Source organism: Rattus rattus, chromosome 8 (genome assembly GCF_011064425.1).
Source record: "Rattus rattus isolate New Zealand chromosome 8, Rrattus_CSIRO_v1, whole genome shotgun sequence".
Taxonomy (NCBI): Eukaryota; Metazoa; Chordata; class Mammalia; order Rodentia; family Muridae; genus Rattus; species Rattus rattus.
In genome coordinates, this window is record NC_046161.1 from 103,016,778 (window position 1) to 103,039,531 (window position 22,754).

The 22,754-nt window shown below is 42.9% G+C and overlaps 1 protein-coding gene across 9 annotated transcripts in view; it reads right to left on the reverse strand.

Annotated features, from left to right (window-relative positions):
• Positions 1 to 5,512: 5,512 nt before the first annotated feature.
• The window catches only part of Arpp21 (cAMP regulated phosphoprotein 21), a 117,863-nt gene continuing 100,621 nt past the window's right edge, over positions 5,513 to 22,754 (reverse strand). For all 9 annotated transcript variants that reach the window (XM_032910865.1, XM_032910863.1, XM_032910864.1 and 6 more), the window contains 2 exons: positions 7,436 to 7,584; positions 5,513 to 6,291 (listed from right to left, as the gene is read on the reverse strand). In XM_032910865.1, the coding sequence (XP_032766756.1) occupies positions 6,034 to 6,291; positions 7,436 to 7,584 (407 nt within the window). In that variant the 3' untranslated portion in view covers positions 5,513 to 6,033. The remainder of the gene's footprint in view (positions 6,292 to 7,435; positions 7,585 to 22,754) is intronic.

Genomic DNA, 22,754 nt, shown 5'->3' on the forward strand with positions numbered 1-22,754 from the left:
GAATTGCCGTTCATGGAGTGCTCACCCTGTCTTCTTACAGCACCAGGACCACCTGGGCAGGGCTTCCATTGGCTAGAGTGAGCTCAGTCCTTTCATATCAATAATTAACCAAGAATATTCTCCATGGACATGCCCACGAGCTAATTTGATACATATATTTCCTCAATTTAGGTTCTGTCCTTCCAGATAATTCTGGCTTGCGCCACGTTGACAAAAACTAACCGTGGCAGTGAGGACCCAGTGAGAGCAGGATGAATAAATTATATTATAAATCACTCTCATTGCCTTTGACCACACAGAGTGACGAAGAATCACCAGAAACAACCATGTTCATGTACTTTATGCCTACGTGACTATAATCCATAGATATAAGCATGGAGATAAGATCCTTGAACTCTAATAACTCAAAAGTGACAATGTAGAAGTGTGGCACCATAGCAATTCCTTCCAGATTCGTTCATATGCCGCACCGTGGTGCGGTGCAGTAATGCCAAAAGCTGTCAGAAGTGGGGTTGCAGTATTGCATTTAGAGATAGAACATTGTTGCTATTGAAATTAAAGCAAGCTAAAATATGTTATTTTAGGATTTTCATAGTATAATACACGAATATATGTGAATATGAATCATACGTCTGTATGACAAGTTCTCTCTTTGTGGATTAGGTTGGGTTTGAAGACAGAGATCTGCTTTCCTCTGCCTCCTTCACTGCTGGGTGTGAGTCACCATTCCTGGCTTGTAACACACACACACACACACACACACACACACACACACACCTGTTTAAAATATCTGTTTTTTTTCTGCATGAATATCTGTGCAGCATATACATGCTCTGTTCACAAGACCAGAAGAGGACATCAGATCCCCTAGCACCAGAGTTACTGATGGGTGTAAGTTGTCATGTGGATGCTTGCAACTGAAACCATTTCTTCTGTAAGAGTAGCTATTATGCTTAACTGTGGAGATGTCTCTCCTTCTGGTGTATTTTCTTAACCAGCTCTTCATAACATTAGTCTTTTGATATTGTCTATGAACGAAGGTGGCTTTTTGGCAAAACTATGAAAATTATGGCTGCCTTTTGGAGATTCATAATATGAGTTAGCAGGTTAAAGGTGGCCAGAAACCACACAGGTTTTAACAATATTAATTGACTTTGATCGCCCTTTCCTCTCCATAATTGCCCTAAGAACCACCTGCTTCCTATAGATGCTATAAGTTGCATGGAACACAGTGTTCTGGGCTTACGGAGAAGGCTCAGTGGTCAAACGGCTTGCTGCACAGGTGTGAGGTCCTGAGGTTTGCTCTGCAACACCTACATAAAGTTGTGTGAGGGATGGACCGTCTCTAATAGCTTGTCTACAGAAAGAAGACAAGGGTGGAGCTGGACACAGGAAGCTCCTCGGGGCTCTCAGCTCAAATAGCCTGTCACATTCAGTAAGGAGCCAGACACCTCAGTCTTAGTATGTAAGGGAAGGCCTGACACCCAAGGCTGACCTCTGGTATCCACACATGTGCCCTGGTGTGGGAGGGTCTGCCTCGTTGTTTTAGGGTGTGTGTGTGTGTGTGTGTGTGTGTGTGTGTGTGTGTGTGTGTGTATCTGTGTCTGTGCCTGTGCCTGTGTCTTTGTGTATGTATGAGATTAGGGGTTGGGTTTGAACTCAGGGATCTGCTTGTCTCTGCATCCTCTGGTGCTGGGTGTGAACCACCGTGCCCTGCTTGTTAAAATTGGAAGCATGTGTACATGTCTCCCCAAACAATACATGTGCACAGACTTTAAAAAATAAAACACCGTTCCAAGGAAAACACTTTAGGAAACAAGACACTTGTTTTCAGTTTATATAAAATATTGTATCTATTACAGTTTGAGAATCCTCAAAGATCTGCTTTACTTTGGAGGTGAGGCATTTCCAGTATCTATTATGGCCTGTAAATGATCAAAGCCATCTGTGACATCAGTGCCAGTGAACAAGTGAATGGCAGAGGAGCAACTGTATCCTCCTCATGGACCTGTGAGAGGAGTAGAGGGAGGGGGAGGAGGAGGATGGAGTACCCATGTATCCATCACAATTTGACTGTTGTCAAGAGTGGAGTCAGAATCTAAACACACTCCTATGAAAGCTCAAAATTCCATTTCTGCTGCTTCCCCTTCTCTGTATTTGATTTTTTCCAAATCATGCTTTTAAAAATGTGTTTTTCACAAAGGGCTCACATTTTTAATGGTGATTTACAGCTCTATTTCGTCCTTCAAATTATACTCACAGTTATGTAATCTTATTTCTGTAATGCTGGTCCATCCTCTCCTGCCTCACCTTGGGTTCGGCAAAAGTATACTAAACAATGGCAAGCTAGCACGCTAGTTAGAGCATTTGCTAGCAACTGTCAGAGCAGCCAAGACAGCATCCGCAAGAGAAAGGCAGCGTTGCTCAATGTGCTTGTACTCCTGTCTTAAATGGTCCTGAATAACCACGATATAATCAACTATGCAATAAACGTTTACATAAGTCACCAGTGAGCCCTTCCACAGTCACATGGAGGAGTAAGAGATGACTTTAGATGGCTTTAATTATCTATCCGTGTGTTTATTTTCCTAAGTATCTGTATATTAATATCTCCACCTGAGCTTATAAACTGAATAATGTGTAATTAAAATTATTTTATGGTGATAAAATTACTAACCAAGATGAAAAAACATATTGAGTGTTCTCTTGACAATAAATTAAATTCTGAATATGCCTCAGTTACAGAACCATCACCCCTCATAGCCAACTTAAATACCCTAGTGCCAGAAAATACTGGAAGGAAGGTGTGATGGTATATCGCATTTAATTGCAACATGGAAGGCAGAGAAGCAGTGAGAGAGACAGAGACAGAGACAGAGAGAGGCAGAAAGGGAGAAAGAGAGGTATAGAGGCTGAGAGAAAGGCAGAGAAGGAAAGAGGCAGAGAGGGAAAGAGGCAAAGAAGCCGATGGATTTCTGTGAGTTGGGGACAAGTGATCTATGTGGTGAGTTCAAGGACAGTTAGAACTACATGGTTGGCCTTGTGTCAAAAAAAAATTGAAGGTGCTTGGCATTAAGCAATACTGAAAGAAGCATATACAATAAAAAGTATACAATATAAAACCCCTCTTTACCATTACGGCTTAAATCTACAGCATTTAAATGGCTCAGCAACTCTAAGGATCAGAAAACAAAAACTAAAGTTTCCCAGAGTTCCAGGGGAGGAGGGTAAAACATTCCAACTCGTATTTGATTATTTGACTTTAGAATTACTGTCAACGTCTGAAGGCTAAGTAGAGAATGTTTTTGGAAGTGAACATTGGTCAGTGAGATAATTCAAAGGGTGAAGGTGCTTGCCCTCAAGGTGGGAGACCTGAGTTCCATCCCTGGGATGGGTAGAAGGAGAAAACGGATTCCTGCAAGTTGTACTATGAGGTTCACATGAGTACCATGGCATGTGTGCATGCACACACACACACACACACACACACACACACACAGAGAGTAAATAAATGAACAAATAAATACACAGTAAATAAATACATGAATAAATAAATAAATAAATAAATAAATAAATGTAATTAGAAAATGAATCCATCTTGGCCAAGACCCTCCTTCCATTAGGGAACGATCTTAGCTATGTAAATATGCTACATTTCCTCAGTGCAGTTATTGGTTCAATGGCTCAATAAAAAAAAACAAGAAATGTTCTTATAACGCTTTTCATGGTCAGGGATTATGTTGATGAAAAATTAAGTAGACCCAGATATGGGAAAATGGAGCAGACTTCGCAAGGAGCGGAGTTAATTGGAATAGCACAAAAGCCCCCTTGAAAGGAAGAAGAAAACGATATTCAGAAGGAAACGGTAATCTACTAAGCAGGGTTTTTAAGTGCTTAACTCTACCCACAGCTAAACAACATGAAAACGAAAAATCCAGAGTAGGGATTGTGATCAAATGAAAACCGATGAGAATGCCCCTGATGCCATAATGCATTTCTAGGGAGGAAATACAAACAATGGAGCAGTTATTATCCTGTGGTATTAAGATGAAAGCTCTGAGGTTTCATTGCCTCAAAGAAACATCTTTCCAAGGGCTAATCCTCTGAGTCCAGAGTTCAGTTATTAATTTCTAGATGTTGTCCTCACTCAACCTTAACCATGGACTCCATAGGGAATTATACGTACGTTGGGGGATCGGAGAGCCACACGCTTCTCGTGTTTGCTTTGCAGATGTTGTGGCCTTTGTGGTTAAATACCTGCTCTATGCATCCTTTTTCAGCTGCCAGGACAATTGTCAGCACCTCTGAGATGTTGGCTCACTGTCCAAACCTGTCTGCATTGGACTGCATGGTTCAGTATAACAGGAGGAGTCAGGCTCTGCCTTTTCTGCATTAACGTAACGAAATTTATCTTCCAGGTACATAGTTTAACTCCAGGGAAGACAGAGCAAGGCTAGATGTAGAGTGTGTATTTGTATGAGCAATATTTAGAACTTCCTGGTAGATGCAGTATAGCCATACACCTCCAGTATTTCTAAAATTAAAAGCAATGACACAGATATCTTATGTTCACGGCTGTTATGATACTATCAAGATGAGGGGTTATTCTTGGTACTAATACTTGCTTATAGCATCTCTCAGAGAGATGCTGCTCAACTCAAAATGCCTAGGAACCACTTTTCCATATAGCATTTATGAGATGATGCCAAGAAAGAACAACATTGACACTAATAAAACCCAAACTGGTAGTGAATGTTCAGTCAAAAATAGATTTGTGTAGGATCCCTCCCAAGGCACAGTGACCCTTACAGAGGCAGGGAAGGAAAGAATGTAGGAGCCGGCAGAAGAGGCAGACTTTCTTTGGAACACCATCTTCCAGGCCTGATACAGTGTGGCCCGACTGAGCTCATAGCGTCCTTGATTACTTACACAAAATGGAATCTGTCAACAACCTGTCATGGGGGTGATCTGATGAATCCTTGAATCTCTGAGGATTTATAGGTAGTTAGTGGTTGATGGGGAATAGAGAGACTTTTCCTCTAAGAGGGTACCTGTGGAAGCTCCTATAACTGATCTCCTCCCCTTGCTTCTGTAAGAAGCAAAGCTCATTGATTCAGAGCAAGCCAGTTAAGAAGCATCCCTCCATGGGCTCTACATCAGCTCATGCCTGCAGGTTCCAGCCTTGTTTGAATTCCTGTCCTGACCTCCATTGGTGATGAGAACAATATAGAAGTGCAAGTCAAATAAAACCTCCTCACCCCCCAAAACCATCCTCATTGATTCACTAAAAACAGACAGACAGACAGATGACAGACAGTGCAAGGAGGCAATGAGCTAACTGGTAAGAGGGTTACCCATCAAAGAGAGTTTGAAGAGGCACTGAGTTTGAATGTGGTCAAAATGCATTCTATACAAGTATGAAAACGTCATTCTGTATAATTAACATCTATGTGATAAAGAAACCATTAACTAAATAAGTAAACAGCACATGGAAAGAGAGACGGAAACAAACTGGTGGTAAAAACATGACCTTCCTCCGTAAGGTCAAATAAGCTTTTATTTGGGTTAAACACTACAATACCATATATATCCATTTAAAAAAGAAAACTCTATAGTGTATATAAATTATTCCTTCCATTCCTCAACTCTTTCCTTTTGTTCCATTACAGCTTTGGTACCGTGTGATTTAGTTTATATATATATATATTTAAATACTTTTAGCATCACAAACTGAACACAAAGTACAAAACTAATCCGAATCAGGGATATTATAATCTACACAGTGGTATTCATGGTAGGAGAAAATCTTACCTTGATGAATTCATGTCCCTAGCTAAGCTAGAAAGGCATACCTAGCAGACATGACAGAAATATGCACCATTAACCAGCTAATGTATTAGTCTTTGATTAGTTTGTACAGAATACCAGCAGCAATGTATATGGAAGTCCTCAGCCAGCTGTCGAAGTCTCCTCTTCCTTTGAAGGCCATGAGTTAACATCTGATGAAGTGTACTGCGGGCAGCCCGAGCGCTCTCAGAACTTGACCGGCCAGCCAGCGTTGTTCATGCTCCCACAGTTTGTTCTGCAGCTAGCAGACATGACAGGAACCGTGCTGGAGGGGCAGTGTGGACCCATCAACCTTAGGTTGTTCTGAGGGCTTGGCGGTGTGACGTTACAGTACACAGGCATTCCGGTGGCTGGGAGTGACCCTTGGCCTGCCTGACTGGGCAGCATGATTGGCGGTTGGTATGTCTGCTGGGGCACTGCTTGAGAACCTTGGGTCATTGGCACCTGTGCGAGACATGAGTATGAAAAGGCTGCTTAATGTTCACGGACGGGATGGCGTCATAAATGTCACTCAAGTGTTTGAGACCCGCTGAACAGATCCCTTGTTCTCTAGCTATCATTTATTGACCATTTCACTTGGAGAAAGTCACTTAACCTTTCTGATTGTACAGCTTTTGACACGGATACAGGGTACCAAGGCTTATGAATATGTTGTGCTCCATTCACAGGGATCATGGGATGCACGATGATCTGTGAACCGCAGGTTGAACATGCATAGGGACCATTTGGATAAGTATGTCTCTGTCAAAGAACCTCTGGAAGTATGGCAGGGAGAGATTCCAGGATGCAGCAGATGCTTACAAGTGTGAAATCTTGTCTTCTTGACTCCTTCCTCTCCTCTGCTCTTTCCTTTGCCCCAACACAGTATCTGGATGCCCTTCTAGCTACCTCTCAGTGTGGAAAAACATGCCCCTTTCTGTTTTCATGAGAAGAAGCTTGGCGACTTCCTTAGTAAGGAGAGGGGTTTTGTCCACATGGATGGCTTGAATATAGTTTCTTTAAGACTAGAAGCAACCAGGACAGCTATTGAATAACCAAACCATTTGACTCCCTCCTCATTGCTTCTTCTTGGAGGTTTCAGGTTATGCACGACAGAAGCACACCCCATATGTGTTAAAGACTCAGCATGTGCTCTGACCTGAAGGCTGGAATTGTGCCTGCGTCCGTGTGCTTTAAATGCATCTGAGACACCACATAAAAAATCTGTGATAATTTGCAACTCCAGTAGAAGGAGGTTTACTTGAGTAGATACAAATATGGTAGAGAAATCGCCACAATGGTTTTCTATCAAGTATCGTTTCAACAGGGCACCCAAAAGTCTTCTGGGATAGGACATCAAAGAATTTCCTTCCAAAAGTACAAGTTTTTATGGAAGCCAAGCCAGCATAGCATTTAAAAGCCTTGACATTTGTTAGGACACCTGCACACTGTGTTTTTTATGTTTGTATCTCAATTCTAAGTGAACTAATGGGTGGATGGCTCAACCATCCATGACCCTACTAACCGCTCCACAGCTGCAACTTCCTATAGCTTCTGTTTTGACGAGCATGAGTTTGCAGCCAGGGTTTTCCCTGCTGCTGGCACAAACCTGATAAGAAGACATGGTTGGGTAGGAGACCATCACACCATGCACCGGGGCTCCTTGCTGACTGCTCATCACCCCCTGGCTGTGAGCTGACTGCTGTACTCCCATCAGGCCTTGAAAGCTCTGTTGACCAGACAAGACTGGCTGGTAACCTGTAAAGGAGAGAAAAAAAAAAGTCTTCTGAATGGATTGTAAGAGGCCGTCATGGGAAGAAACTGTAGTATTGTGTAGGGTGTGAGCTGCTCTTGTTTCTAAGTGAGTGTCGCACATCTCAGTTGCCGCTCTGTGGATAAGCTGTCCAGGTGTTAGTTTCCTAAGAATTAAAAAGGAAATTTAAAGCAACCTCGAAGAGTGGACAGTATTAGGACTTCAAAAGGTCCACTGACATTTCCATGCTACATAAAGCAGTTCAATAAAAATCTTCTGATATTTCTATTGTTACAAAGAATGGTCCAATGAACCTCCTCTGACATTTCCATTGCTGCATAGAATACTTGAAAAAAAAATCTGACATTTCTATTGTTACATAGAATGGGCCAATGAAAACCTGGTATTTCTATTGTTACACAGACTAGTCCAGCGAGCACATGTGACTATGATTAATTCATTATTATACAGGGTCATCTCTTGACATCATAAATTAGAGCTTTTGTGGTTGGCTTCCTCAGTGGTCTGAATAATTTCAGATTATTAAAGATGCTTTAGTTTGAATGACTGCTCCACTGATTTTTACCACTCTCCTGAATTTGCTCTATGCGCGCAGAGACCACCAAACAGCTTGTTCACACAGTGTGGATTCTATTTGGCCATGTCTTGGTGAACAAAATGACTCTCTACACCTAGTAATTAAACATCCAGTGAAGGTGGGGTAACAGCCAGAGAAAAGTATTATGTTCAACAATTAGCCCCTAAGAGAACATTCCAGTAGAGCATCAAATCAATAGTCATGAACATGCGTCAGACAGAATAGAGTACACAATTTTTAAAAGTTATCTATTCTATTTATTAATATGTGTCATTTAGTTGTCTCTCCTTTCTTTTCCTCCATTGATAGAGCAGATTTTATTTAGTTTTGTGCTAGAGACCAGTGGATTGAAATTGCGAAAGAAAGTTGAGAACTGCTCGTATAAAGTTTGAAAAAAGAGTTACAGCTTGGGTAGGATGATACAGTAGTAAATGAACACAGTAGCATCCATCGTGGCTATAAAATAAGGTGTGCCCAGAGCTTGCGTAAGTGTGGGACACTGAGGAGTTGAGGACCACAGAGGAGAATCTTACCACAGACACTGAGATTAATCGTACAGTCAGGGTCTAAAAATGAAACAGGAACACAGACTGTGTAGACGTCGTTAACAGATGCATGTAGTGAGTCCTTGTGAGTGACTTTGTAATGAGGGAAGAGAAAGTCTTAGTCTTCACAGAAGAAAATACTTGGCTCTGCAAATATAGATCTTCATTTATGTCCGACATATCAGGGAACCATGCTGCAGGAAGTCACTGCGTTAGAAGAGTAATTCTGTTCTCCAAGTTGATTTGAAGCAAGCTATTGGTGTGGAAGACGGGAAACAAGAGTCTGGGGACAGGCCACACCGGGAGGTTAGGGTTGAATCAGTATGGATTTCTAAAGTCACCCTTTCAACGGCCTTGAGGGTCATCCTGATTTTTATTCCCATTGCATAGCCTGCTCATTTTTACAGAGGTTTTTAATTTAGAAAATTATTTAAAATCCTTGTAAGGATGCCATGTGTTACCAATCGAATAAAGCGTAATGGCTGACTTTCTGCTCTATCCTCACCAGGGTGCATACTCAAAGCTTTTCTTTCATGGGCTCAGAGTCCAGCGTAACCCCCAGAGTCCCATCTCTTACACCTACAGTGTGTGTAACCCAACCAGGAACCCACCTGACTAGGGTTAAGGAATGCCACAAAGGCCACGCCATGTTAACTCTGCTTTTTGCAATGTCCTGAACATGGAGCTGCTTGAACACATTTCCTTTTAAGGTGGTTTCTGTCGGTCTTTGGTGTCCACACCCTCCATTCTAATTTATATATCCTGCTACTATGCAATTTACATCATGAGGTCTGGCAGGGGAAGTAAATAACTTAGGCAAGCGCTTGCCTTGCAAGCATGAAGACCTGAGTTCAATCCACAGAACTCTTGTTTAAAAGAAAAAAAGAAAGAAGTCTGGATGTGGTGACACATGCTTGCAATCTCAGTGCCAGGGAGGCAGAGAAAGGCAGACCCTGGGTCCTGCTGCCTATCCAGTCTGGAATTATAGGTGATTCCCAGGCCAGTGAGAGATCCTAAATTAAAAATAAAAGTGGTAACCCCTGAAGAATGACACCCAAATGTGTTGTCTGTTCTACACACACACACACACACACACACACACACACACACACACAGAGAGAGAGAGAGAGAGAGAGAGAGAGAGAGAGAGAGAGATCTATGTACACACACAGACACACAGAGACACCTAGGTACACAAGCACACACACTCAGACATACATAGACAGAGACAGACACATGCACACACATAGACAGACAGAAAGACATACATACTCAGACATACAGAGATGTAGACAGACAGACAGACACACAGAGAGAACTTACATACACAAAAGAGAGACAATCTAAGAGTATTTTACTATTTCCTTATCATGTTATTTTGAACCACATTGAGTTTTTCGAAGCAGCATACAATGTAATAGATATGTATGTGTACACACACACACACACACACACACACACGCACACACACACACACACACACACATATATATATATATATATATATATATATATATATATATGAAAATAACAATGTAACAATGTGGTTGTGGGAGCCTTACAATCAATTATGAGCTATAGCCTCTTCTACCATTTGCTTTTGTAACAGAGAGCACACAGTTTGAACTCTGTCAAGGTCACGCTATTGGGAGAACTAAAAGAGACATATTTCTGGATGAAAACCAAGGGCAAACTTTTAGCATTTGGCATCTGAATAGACCTTTTACTGAGTATGTGTAGCCACTGAATCAGTTGTTTCCAACGTCACAGCGGCTAAGGGGTGGGGGTCCAAAAAACCCTTGCATAAGGAGTGGTTTAAGAACATCGGGAAGCACGGACATTTACATTAGGAATTGTAACCGTAGCACCATTACCATTATGAAGTAGCAACGGGAGTAATTTGATGGTTGGGGTGGGGGTGGGGTCACCACAACACGAGGAACTGTAGTATTAAAAAGTCACAGCATTAGAAAGGTCGAGGACCACTGCACTAGATAAATAATAAACAAGCAAAAAGTGAACAGGAGAGATGATGCAGATGAGGGGGTAGGAAGAAGGGAGAAAGCACTCTGCTATCCCAAGCTCATTTGCATGTTTGCCGATCGGTCACGTCCATCCTTCCACAAAAGTCATTGTGCTAAAAATTAAACTGTTGTGACTGACGAGAGAGTCGGGCGTCAGGGTAAGGACTAAACCAAAACTAAGGTGGAGAGCAAATAGGAGAGGTGCAAAGATGTTTGGGGTGGGGTGGGGGGGCAGACAGACAGAGAGAGAGACACAGAGAGACAGAGACAGACAGAGAATAAAAAAATCCCCTTGTAGAAAAATGAAGGAAACCTTCAAGGGCAGGCCGAGCACGTGGATGCAGGGTCGCTCCATCATCACACAGGGCACAGCCTGCTGCAGAGCTAGACAGATTCTTCCTGGGAACACAGATGCAGCTACATGAAGCCTCTCCGTCCCCAGGCCTCATCCCACGATGATTTGTGAGACTTAGTGGTTGGTTATGCATAGCAATATGCTACCAGCTCTGCACTGGGGTCCCACAGTAAACACACTTAAGGCAAATAAGGATTTATGTGGGGGAGGTGAATAGTCTTCAATTTCAAGATGAAAACGGAAGGGTAAGGGAGGCTCAATTTATATTCATGAATCCCATTCGCTTCTCAATTCGCTCTCCAGGCAAGAAATTTTACATCTGGAATGGTTTAATTGGAGGTGCCCATTTCTTTAAATTATGCCAGGGAAGGTGGGCTGTTGAGGAGTCCCTGAGACAGGAGGCTGCTTGGGATGTGATGTGAACTCCTGTGAAGATGCAGAGAACTAAAAATAACATAGTGGTGACCCAAGAATGAACCAGCAGCTTCTGCCCGGGACAGGCTTTGTCTGAGGCAGAGATGGCAGAGCCCCCGGCAGCCTACTTATCTCGCCTGCTCAAATGAAAAATGTGTTCCAGTTTGTCAATTGGTAGCTGTGAAACGATCATTCTTTCATATTTATGGAGGATTAGTCAGCTATAATACATCTTACAAAATAGGGGGAAAAAAAGCAACACCCTTCTGTCTGACGGGCTTGCTCAGGAAATGATGAAGACATTAACTTTTTTTTTTATTATTTCATACCTAGTCAAGATTGATTCAATTTTCAAGTCCTGAGTGGCATTTATTTTCCTGAAAGTGAAAAGGTCAAGGGTGACCGGATGCCTCATGGCCACTAAATAGCCAGCTCTGCTGAATGGCGACTTTACAGAGTGTGCAATGCCTGGCCCTTGTAAATCTGAGAACCAGGAAAGAGTTTGTTAAGCCAAAAAAAAAAAAAAAAAAAAAAAGAGTTTGTCTTGTTACAATACAATGAAAATTCAGAATGTAAAATGATCTGACATGATACAATGTTGCAAATGATATTTTAACTCTTACTCAAAGGCTTTGTGACAGATAACATTTTGGAAATGAATGAAAGGGTCCAATAGTATCCATCATTTGTGGATTAGGTTACCTCTGCGGCTGTTGGCTGTCAAAACTTGAAAGCCAGGAGGGTGACAAGAGAATGGATTTCTCAGAAAGGTAGTAGGCTAACTTAATGTATCCAAGAAGTGGGATTTGCATGTTGTAAGACTGGGTGAGGCATTCTTAATGGGGTAGATGTTTCTTCCTGCTATTAGTTAACAGTCTTCTTAATACATTGATTTTTTCCTCCCTTCTGAGTAGAGCGAGTGAGAATCAGAGTTTTGATCTGCAAAATACTGGATGGGCAGTAGTTTGCCTGTAATTCCAGCACTTGGAAGGTAGAGATCAGTGAGCTCTGGGTTCAACTGAAAGACCCTGCCTCAATGAAGATCAATTGAAGAATACTCCAATTGTAAACCTTAGGCTTCCACATACACCTGCACAAGCATACACCTGCACAAGCATACACCTGCACACACACACAAAGCATATATGCCACACGGGTATCCCAGATGAGCCAAGTTACATATATCCCTGAATTCCTAAGGAATTGTCTCTAGTCTTGCCTCTGAATTCAAACTCTGCTCTTTTGTCTGAGGTGAGCTATGGGATCATGGTGGTTCCCAATTATGGTGAAGATGGTGATGTACATGAAGGCAAATTGCTTATCTGGGACCGGCCTCTCTTTTTGCAAGTTCCCATTATCTGCTGGTTCTGGGCTCCTGTGGATTCTTCTAAGTCTTCTCTTTGAAATCATTCATGGTACTTCAGCCTTACACTTACGTGTTGATCGCACAAACTCTGGCCAAGATAGAATTAAGTGCTTTTTCATGATGTTACAGAATCCGAAGAAGCAGTCACTCTCATGAAACACCTTCCATGAAAAGGGAAGACTTTAAAAGATACAGTAAATGATTGAGGTATCAAAGATTCTATGAGAGACAACTAGAATTTTTGCTGTGGCTTCTGACCCTGTAGCCAGCCCTCTAGCCCTTCCCCCCTCTTTCAACTGAAGTGCTACTCATTATGCAGACTTCCCCATCCCTTCAAGGTAATATAATCTCTCTCGTGTGGCAGGTGTTCAATAACCATTTGGCACATTAATTGTTTTTCAATAGTTAACACAATTAGGTAAAGAGGAGAAGAATTATGGCGCACAGTTTTCGAGCAAAATCCTCTTTGTATGAAGGGAAGAAAATCAAAGCTGAAACACGACTGCCCCCCGTGAAAACCAACTCTAATCACTCAGCAACTGTCCTGCAGGCTGGTGTTGTAGACAGCATGTGGACTCTCCGTGTGTGGAAGGAAATTGGTGGCTGTTCACTTAGATTACGCACTAAAAATCTTGGCCGATCAGACAGGGTGACCTTCAGTTTTGTTCTGTGACGCCCTTACCCTGAACAATAGAAACTTAAAGAAGGTGTTTTGTTTGTTTTTTGTTTTGTTGTGTTGGTTATTCGCTCAAGTGTAGTCTACCACTAAGGGGAAACTGAGGCAGAAACTCAGCAACAAGTCTCATAATACCCACAGTCCAAGCAGCGAGAAATGGATGTACCCACGCTGCCTGCTTACTTACTTGCTAACCAGCTTTTGAATTCTTAGCAGCCCCTGAAAGCCCCTGCCCATATTTAGGATGGGTATTCCTACCTTGATTAACAATCAAGATGATCTCTTGCAGATTTCCCTGCAGGCCAAAAGGATTGCTACAAATCCTTCACTGAAGCCCTCTTCTCGGGCAACTTTAAGTTGTCTGGAGTTGAGAGTTAGAATTATCACAGGGAGCTTAATTTTATGTGATTTCCACTCAGTTCAAACCCTCATGGACAACTGTTTAACTCTAGGGAGAGCACTGGGCTATTGGAAATCGAGGAAGTACTCAAGGTATTTGGAGGGTAAATATGGGTGTGAGAAATATGGGGATCTGCAAAGCAGCCTATATCATCTGATCGGGGCTGGAGAAAAAGCAAAAGCCTCCATGCCTGAGGCCATTTCAAGATACTGTGTTTGGAGCATATGCTACTGTTTTGTGGATACATTAACATCTTCTTTAGTTCTATTCTGCTTTGTAGGCTACATCTCTAGGATACAATGCCCTTCCCAGCTTCAGCAACCTCAGCCTTTGTGGTCCCAGGGGTCTGTGGATGAGGAATCAAGTATGTAGCTTTAAACTGCAAAAACCCTGTGGGTTCCCGAAGTGGACTACCACCTTATGCTCAGAGAGCAGCCTTTGGGCACTTCATTGGAGGACACACCCATCTACGTTCCGTACAAGGAGGTTAGCATCCTTGAGGCTCACCAGACACATCTGATTTTGCTGTTTTTAATGACAGTGTCCAGGTCTCACCCTAACACAAGCTGCCGGTCTGCTGGTGTACGTGATTCAAAAGCTATGCCTGGCCTTTAAGACAAGGACACAGAGTATAAGGATTGCCTTTTTTTTTTTCTCTCTCTCTCGCCGTAGCAGCCCATTAGGAGCTGTTTCTTCTTTGATATAAATGCCCTCTCTCACCTTACTTATTGGTAGTCGCTGGATCCATTCCGTTCCTTTCCCTTGATATTTATTATTTAGTGGCTTTAATTCCTCAGGAAGGGGGTGCCTTGACCTGGGAGGAGCCTGCACGGGAACGCGCGATGCTCCGTGCGCTCCTTCAGAGACCCGCCTGTCCTAATGACTTTGAAGGGAGCCATGACAGCCCTGAGTGGAGTCAGACTTCCCGAAGAGTCTCTCTGCTCTTCACTTGCTCCCTTCCTCATTAGCTTTCATCCTTCACAGTGAGTAATTCTTAAAAGCCTCTTTACTGTCCCCCGAGAACAAGCACACACAGGTCATTGTCTGATGGTAACACACATCAGAGGAGCTGTCCTATTACTGCCAGCCTGGGGGTCTCCTCCCTGCCATTATACCACCCTGATCCGAGTTATCACAAACATAAAGCTGGTTGCTTGCTTTCTTTCTTCCTTCCTTCCTTCCTTTCTTTCTTTCTTTCTTTCTTTCTTTCTTTCTTTCTTTCTTTCTTTCTTCCTTTCTTAAATCATGGCAAACATGAGAGGCATCGTTAAATGACTAGAGGGATGGATCATGTGCAGAATTTCAATGAAGGCTCTGAGGGAAGCCGAGCTGAATTCCATTTTAAATGGAAGAGGCTGTCATATTATTGAAGTAATTCTCTGAACTTTCCTGGCCCAGAGTGCTATGCTGACAGCCAGAGATCTCCAACAATCCGGAGGGAGGAAGGCTGCCCGCAAGACTCACCAACATTTTACTTTCTTAATGAGGGTAGGGCCTCCGAGGAGAAGAGAGCATTCCGTGTGCCTCAGCTGGCCTGTTAATTGTAATGCTGATCGTTCACCTGGCTGGCAGCAAAACACTAAGCCAGACAGAAGGCTTTCCCCAAAACAAGCTGGGGGTAGAGGGCAAAGTCAAGAGAAAGATGGAGAAGGATGTGGCAACTGGCCCCTTGGTACCTATTTCTGCAGACTTAATTCTTTTCACCTGGAGGCCACATGTCATGAGGTCAGCATCACTGACCTTCATGGCTACAGGGTTTAAGGGTATAGCCAGCCCTGGCCAACTGTCTCAAGATAAATACCACAGCCGCACATCCAATCTGGAGTTAGCTATCTATGCCTACAGCTGAGCAAGCTTTTTCTTAAGGACAGATGATGTCTCAGAAAAGTCTTGGATTCATTCCCATTTGATGTCCTGTTTGCTTTGGTCCTCATGCATTCAGAACTTATTGCCACCCCCCATTTTTTTTTTACAACTTACCCCCACAGTCAGTTCTGTGATGTCATTTGGGGTCATGATCCACAAGTTCAGAAGCTTCTAATAGGAAGATGAGTAGTTAATGTTAGTGAGGTTGTATGAGGTAGCCTGCATCCAGGTACAGAAAGGAAGAGCAGAGAAGGAAGGCCAGCTCTAGTAATCCCATTAGTTACACATGTAAATAACTAAGTGTAGTCCCTTAGGTGGAGACACCAGAGGGACAAGTGCATATTAGTTATTAGTAAACAGAAGAGAAAAAGGCTCTGAAGCTTAGGCAAGCCATTTTTGTTTGAAGGCATAGGTTCAGAAGTCACTATATGACTGCTCTTGACGCTACATTTATGAGTATGGCTATTGAAATGGATCTGTAAGTCACAGTAACACTCAAGCATTAACTTGTGGAAATGAAAAAATCAATAGAAGTCTGAGGAGAGGTAGAAAGGCCAGATGAATCAGAAGAGCTTCGAATCCAAAGTAGAGAGGGGCGTGCGTGAGAATAGAGAATTCGGAAAATGAAGAGAGCTGTAGAGCTATTGTGGAAGAGAAGTGTAAAGCCTATGTTCAGCAAAGAATAGTGACCTGGATGGAAACAAAGGCAACAGAAGACAATGGTTCCTATGAGAAGCATGGCAGCGAGGGCAAGTGCTGGACAGAGAGGCCAGGCAGAGAGCCAAGCACCTAGGCTTGTTTAGATTTTGATGGTTTGGTTTTACTGCTTTTGAAACATGAATAAAGGTAAGGGTCTTTATATTTTGAAAGGGGGATACATGGGAAGTGATTAAAAATTAAAGACAAGGTAGAATAGGCTACACATTTCTATGAGCCTGCTGTCATTACACACATTGCACCAAGGACTGTATACAACCAAGAGGTTTGGGCAGGGGCTGGGGATAGAACCTTCATTCTTCCCTCTGGATGATCTGAACTCTCAGTCTTGGAATGCTAATAACTATCTCGAATCTCATTCGATCCTGCCGTGACTTGTCTTTGGCTCTTTCCTCCATGCCAACTTGGTTGAAGACACTAGACAATGCCAAAAATGGCTGAGAAGCACAAAACAGTGATAATTCTGATTGATAATTCTGTATGGTAATGAGAAACCAACAAATAATACCTGTGATAAGCCCCTGCAAGAATACGATGGAAAGGATGTTTTATTTTCATTTCGAGGATATGATTAGTGTTCTTTAATCCACAGGGACTAGAGATAACTCCTCAGATATTCAGTAGAGATCAATGACAATGTCTGTTCAGATGAACCTTCCACTCAAACCTTATTGACAGGGCCTTTTGACTTGATGGAACATTCCACAGCAGCTACTAAGTTGGACAATCAAGCTAAATTACCTTACAGAAACTACAGAAAGAATTGGGAAGATATGTTCTTTATGCACAGACACATATTCTTTGAATTCTTTGAGTGTGTATATTTCATATACACACACATGTATTTCATATATACATATACATATAAAAAATGCCACATGCTAACCAGGATCTGGTTTCTTATTTTTTTTTCCTCAAGGTTCAGGGAGATTTTGTTTTTAACATGGAAGGTTGAAATAGGTACTTATTCTTGCATGGCGAACACTCTGCTGACTGACCTCTCTCCCAAGGCTAAACATTTTTAAAGTTGTCATTACAGTTAGAGTTTAGAACATGACTTCTGATCCCTTGTGATTTCGTAATTACATTAATATCCCAATAGGCAAGAACACAGTGCAAAATCCCCTGGATAGCAGACAGTGTCATACACTCAAACACTAGTCAAGAGACAATTTCCATTCATCTGTATAACCACCTAAGTCATAACCATTGTTGACAGAATAGCACTAAGGGAGATCTTTCATTCTATGTATGAGGAATTGTCATTTACAAATCCCTTTTAAAAATCTGGGCCTGGGCAATTATCAGAAATCCACAGAATTGCCCACGCAGATTCGAATTAGTTTTTCTTGGGCTGATAAGGTGGATCAGCAGGTAAAGGCACTAATGACCTGAGTTTGGTCCCTGGAGCTCATGGTGGAAGAAGAGAGCCATCTGATGAAAGTTGTCCTCTGACGTCCACACATGCATCATAGCATGCAAGCACAGGCGCATGCACACCCATGCAGGCTGTTTCTGCTGCATACTGAGCAGCCTCACTCTTTAATGGCCTGCTCCAGGGTAGGGAGAGAAATGGTTCTGATCAGTCACTTGTTAACTCTTGTTGTCACCTCAAGGCATCGAAGGGTAACACCAGCTTTCCATCATGGTTAAAAGTGATTTATAAGCTCCCAGATGGAGCTTTTAAAGATGGCTGCAAGACCATTGCCTGAAGTTTTCTGTCAGTTGGCAGACTATTTTGCCCACAAAGTAGCTAGGTCTACCCATTGTTAGAAGAGTAGAGGAAACTTCTGGATCTCAGCCTGGCACAGCAATGCAAACAACGGGGACTTCAGAAGCTATCCACGCCCTGATGAGCCATGAGGCTATGCCCAAAGCTATCCATATGAGGCCCTGTGCTGGGCCCATCTATCCAGAGGCTTGAGACTGGTTTCTCAAAGCAGTTCCTTATTTACTGCTCAATCTGGGCTTCCCACTTTGCTTCTGCCTCTCCTGGCTAGAGTGTTGGCTCCCCTGGGTCAGTGGTCTGCAGGTTGACTTATCTCTACAGAACCTCAAATGCCTAATGAAGGGTATATTGCAAATCACTAGACCCCAGGGATCCTCCTACAGTCAGGTTATGTTACAGTCTGAAATGTTGTTGTTCACAAGTTGATGCTGATCTTGAGGTCTCACTTTGAGGGTTGGAGAAGATGTCGATAAAGTGTTTGGCCCATAAACACTAGGACATGAGTTCAATGTCTCGAACCTATACTAAAGAAAGCCAGACACAGAAGCCTGAGTTTTCAATCCCCGTGCTGGGGACATGTATACAGGAGGATGTCTGGTACTCACTAGCCAGGCAGTCTAATTAACTGTGGAGCTGCACACCAATGAGAGAACCTGCCTCCAAGGGGTGTGATGGTATTCATGACACCCAAGGGTGTTCTCTGGCATCTACATACATCTGCACATATGAACACTCACATGCCTTAAAGAGAAAGAGGAGGAGAAGAAATGTGATTTTGATATTTACTGAACTTTCATGAAGTAGAGAGTTATCCGGATTGAGAAAAAAAGTTAAATTCCATATTTCTGCGTTGAATTCCTACTGATTACCACTTCTTACTTTTCTGGAAAAAAATCAGCTTGGTTATGAATGTATCCCTTCTCTCTAATTTCATTTTATTTATTTGTAAAATGGGCTCAGACTTTGTGTTAAGCAGGTCAGGATAGGATGCCATTTTGTGCCGAATGACATGGGCCAATTGTGAATGGCAGGCAGTGGCCAAGATACGTCACCATCTTTGTTTTCCCCTCTGTATTCCCACTTTGAGATCTTAAACTACCTTTCCACTTACTTGGAACCCTCTTCTCAGGCATGTGTTTGTTGGTCTTCTTAACAAAAAGCTATATCCTTTACACCCTGCCTGGCCTTCACTCTTCTTTTAATGTTGTGGTTTATACTTAATTGTCAACTTGACTGAATCTAGAACTGCTTGGGAGATGGCCCTCTGGGCGTGTCTTTTGGGTACTGTTTAAATATCATTAGCTGAGATGGGGAAACAGCCTACTGTGGGAAGCATCATTCCTTGCCTGGGAACCTGGACCACATAAGTCATTTGCCATCAGACCGTCTGAGGTGAGCATGTGGTGAGGGGAGCAGAAACCACACTGGATGTGTTCAGATGTAGAAATCAAGTATTCTTTCTGTATTCAGGTTGATAGGTACTCATGCACCTTTGCTCACTGCCTTAATCAGTTGATAAAGCAGGGCACAGTCATGACTCTCATTTTACAGGAAATAAAAATGAGGTAGGAAGAAACTGAGTAGAATGCTAAGGTCATGAAGAGTTAGCCAGAAGAGCTGAGATGATGTCGCTGGTATGGGTGACTGAGTCTATTGCCTCAGGGCTCTGCCAGGACACTGAAAGGCTAGAAGAAAGCAAGAGCTGAAGGAAGGAGCCAGCTACCAGAGTGAGCAGCACAGCAATGCAGGCAGCTCTGCTTCTAGTCAGTGTTCTTCCGCCCTTGGAGCTCTGTCAGGGTATGCCTTACATTAGTGTATTTTACCTAGAAGCCATAGGGCAAAGTAAGCTGAGAGAGAGGCAGTCTAGAGGGTTAGGGAAGGTTGAGGTATTTACAGTCCTTCCCTTTAGAGAGCAGAAATGTCACATCAGGGAGCACTGCCCAAGCTACTGGGCCAGTGTGCACAGATGAAGATTTTAAAAGTGAGTTGGATCATGGGTCTGATAGCATAGTGTCTTTGTTATCTTTTAACATTTTTTTTATCTTTTTAAAAGATTTATTTATTTATTATCTATAAGTAGCTGTCTTCAGACACACCAGAAGAGGGCATCGGATTCCATTACAGATGGTTGTGAGCCACCATGTGGTTGCTGGGATTTGAACTCAGGACCTCTGGAAGAGCAGTCCAGTGCTCTTAACCACTGAGCCATCTCTCCAGCTCCATCTTTAACATTTTTAAACATTAATTTATGGTATGAGCAGTTTGCTTGAGTGTCTATTTGTGTGTTACACGCATGCCTGGTGCCCACAGAGGCTAGAAGCTAGATCCTCTGGGACTGGAGGTATGGACAGTTTTGAGTCACCATTGTGGATGCTGGGAATTGAACCCTAGTTCTCTGCACTAAAAAGTGCTTTTAATACCCAAGCCATCTCTCCAGCCCTATTTCTTGATTTTATAGACCTTTCCCTTTCTGAAAAATGATCATTTTTAACATCCAATAATATGTCAGACTCTGCACTTAGCATGACCGCTTCAGCAATTAAATAAATGTTAACTCTCAAATTTATGTGTCATTAGACATTAGGGTAGAATATTTGACTCCTTGCCCGAGTGCTTGCCTCTCTCCCTTTGGAAATGGCAAAATTGGTAGGGAATTGATTATAACACAGGGGGCACTATTAAGTAATGTCACTCTCTAAATATCCTAGGGGAAAGAGAAAAATATTATATTATGATTCTACTCAAGTTGCACTACTTACTTTGTGAAATTGTGACATTTTCCTTCACTTGATGCAGCAGCAGATGGCTGAGAGCAAATGTTAACTGTGGGAGAAGTGAAGAAAGGCGGGGGTCTCTGCTTCCCCTAGCTCCCATCCAGCCAGCCTTGCATGGCTGTAAGTCTATCTGGCTGAGGAGATGTTCTGTAAATTAGTCTTTAAGCTTGCAGTGCGCCTAGCTCAACTTTCCTCCTTCTTTACTTATTTACTGATGCTGCGGCTAGAACAGAGCGCTATGCTAAACACTTATTCTACCACCAAATCATGCCTCTAGCCCCGATTAAAGACTTAACCTACCCATCAGCTCAGTGAGGGGAGGCTCTGTGAGGGAATCCTTGTATGAAGCTCGGTGAGGGGAGACTTGCTTGAAGCTTTGCTGACTGTAGTCCAAGTTTCAGTGTGTTTCTTATTGGCAAAGGTCGCAGACTCCATGATTGGAAGCTGCACGCTAACACCTGTCTCACTGATTCTATTTCCTAGACTCCCCTCCCCCCCCTATAAACCACAAGCAAATGATGCCCTGCCTCCTGGGGCTTCTGTGAGGCTCAGGCAAGATGCAGGGTTAGGTGATTCCCTTAACACGGTGATTGGCCTTATCAACTCAGTGGAGGAGCTGTTGCTCCATCCAGGATTACACTTCCAGGGAAAGCAAACTGGATACTGAGAATGTCCTGTGGGGAGCCTCATCCTCCCCTCCCCCTCCTCCCGCCCCAACAAACAAAAGTCCCAGATATGTTCCTTCTATCTGCCAGCACCCAGGTTTCAGCTCACAGACTCTACATGTCCCATGGAGGAAAAACAATTCTAAAGGAAGGGGCCTGACTAATTCAACGAATATGCTGTTTTGCCTATAATTTATAAAAGAGCTGTTAATCTCTATTAGCTGAAGCAGCTTGGGAGGCAGATGCTGGCTATGCACATAGGTCAGTGGGGAAGGGAAGGGGCAACCTGATTCTAGCTGGGAGCCACCAGCCAGCACAACACTATTTGGATGGGCTTGTGCTGCCCAGGCACCAAGCCCTGGTAAGTCCAGGATTTCCAGGCTGCAGTGTAAGAACAACCAGGCTTCTGGGTTTCAAACAGAGTCTAGCCATCAGTATCATCAGAGACTTGGAGAAACTGAAGACTTTTTTTTCCCAGAAGAGAGGAGAGCAATCCAGTTCTCTGCCTTTTGTTTCTTAACCAAAGCTTACCCAGCCCGTGGCTTTGTTTTTCTCTATCAAAGTCTTCAGGAGAAGGTGAACTCACCATCACCCGAAGTCCTTTTAGGGAGGCTAGAGGGATGACTCAGTGGGTAAAATTCTTGTGGTGGTGACTTCCCAGAATAGCTAGTCTGGCATAGTCAGCAGAAAACAAACAAACAAATAAACAACTTCTCCCCCAAAGGAATCTTATCTCAAATAAGACAGAAGGCAAAGACTGATGCCTGGGGTCATCCTCTGACTACAATGCATGCACCATGGGAAGCTCACTCTCACATGTATTGATTCACACGCACTAACATACATTAATTCATACATTGACATGTGTGTGCAATACAAGACACCCCCCCCACACACACACAGCCTTCTCAGATATCAAAGATGATGAGCAGACTCCAGATGCAAACAGATTAGACATCTCAAATATTTTCCTGGTGACCAATTAAATGGAACCTCTCTCTTCACTTCAGATACCCTCTCCTGGGCGTTCTCTGGCAGCTGTGCTG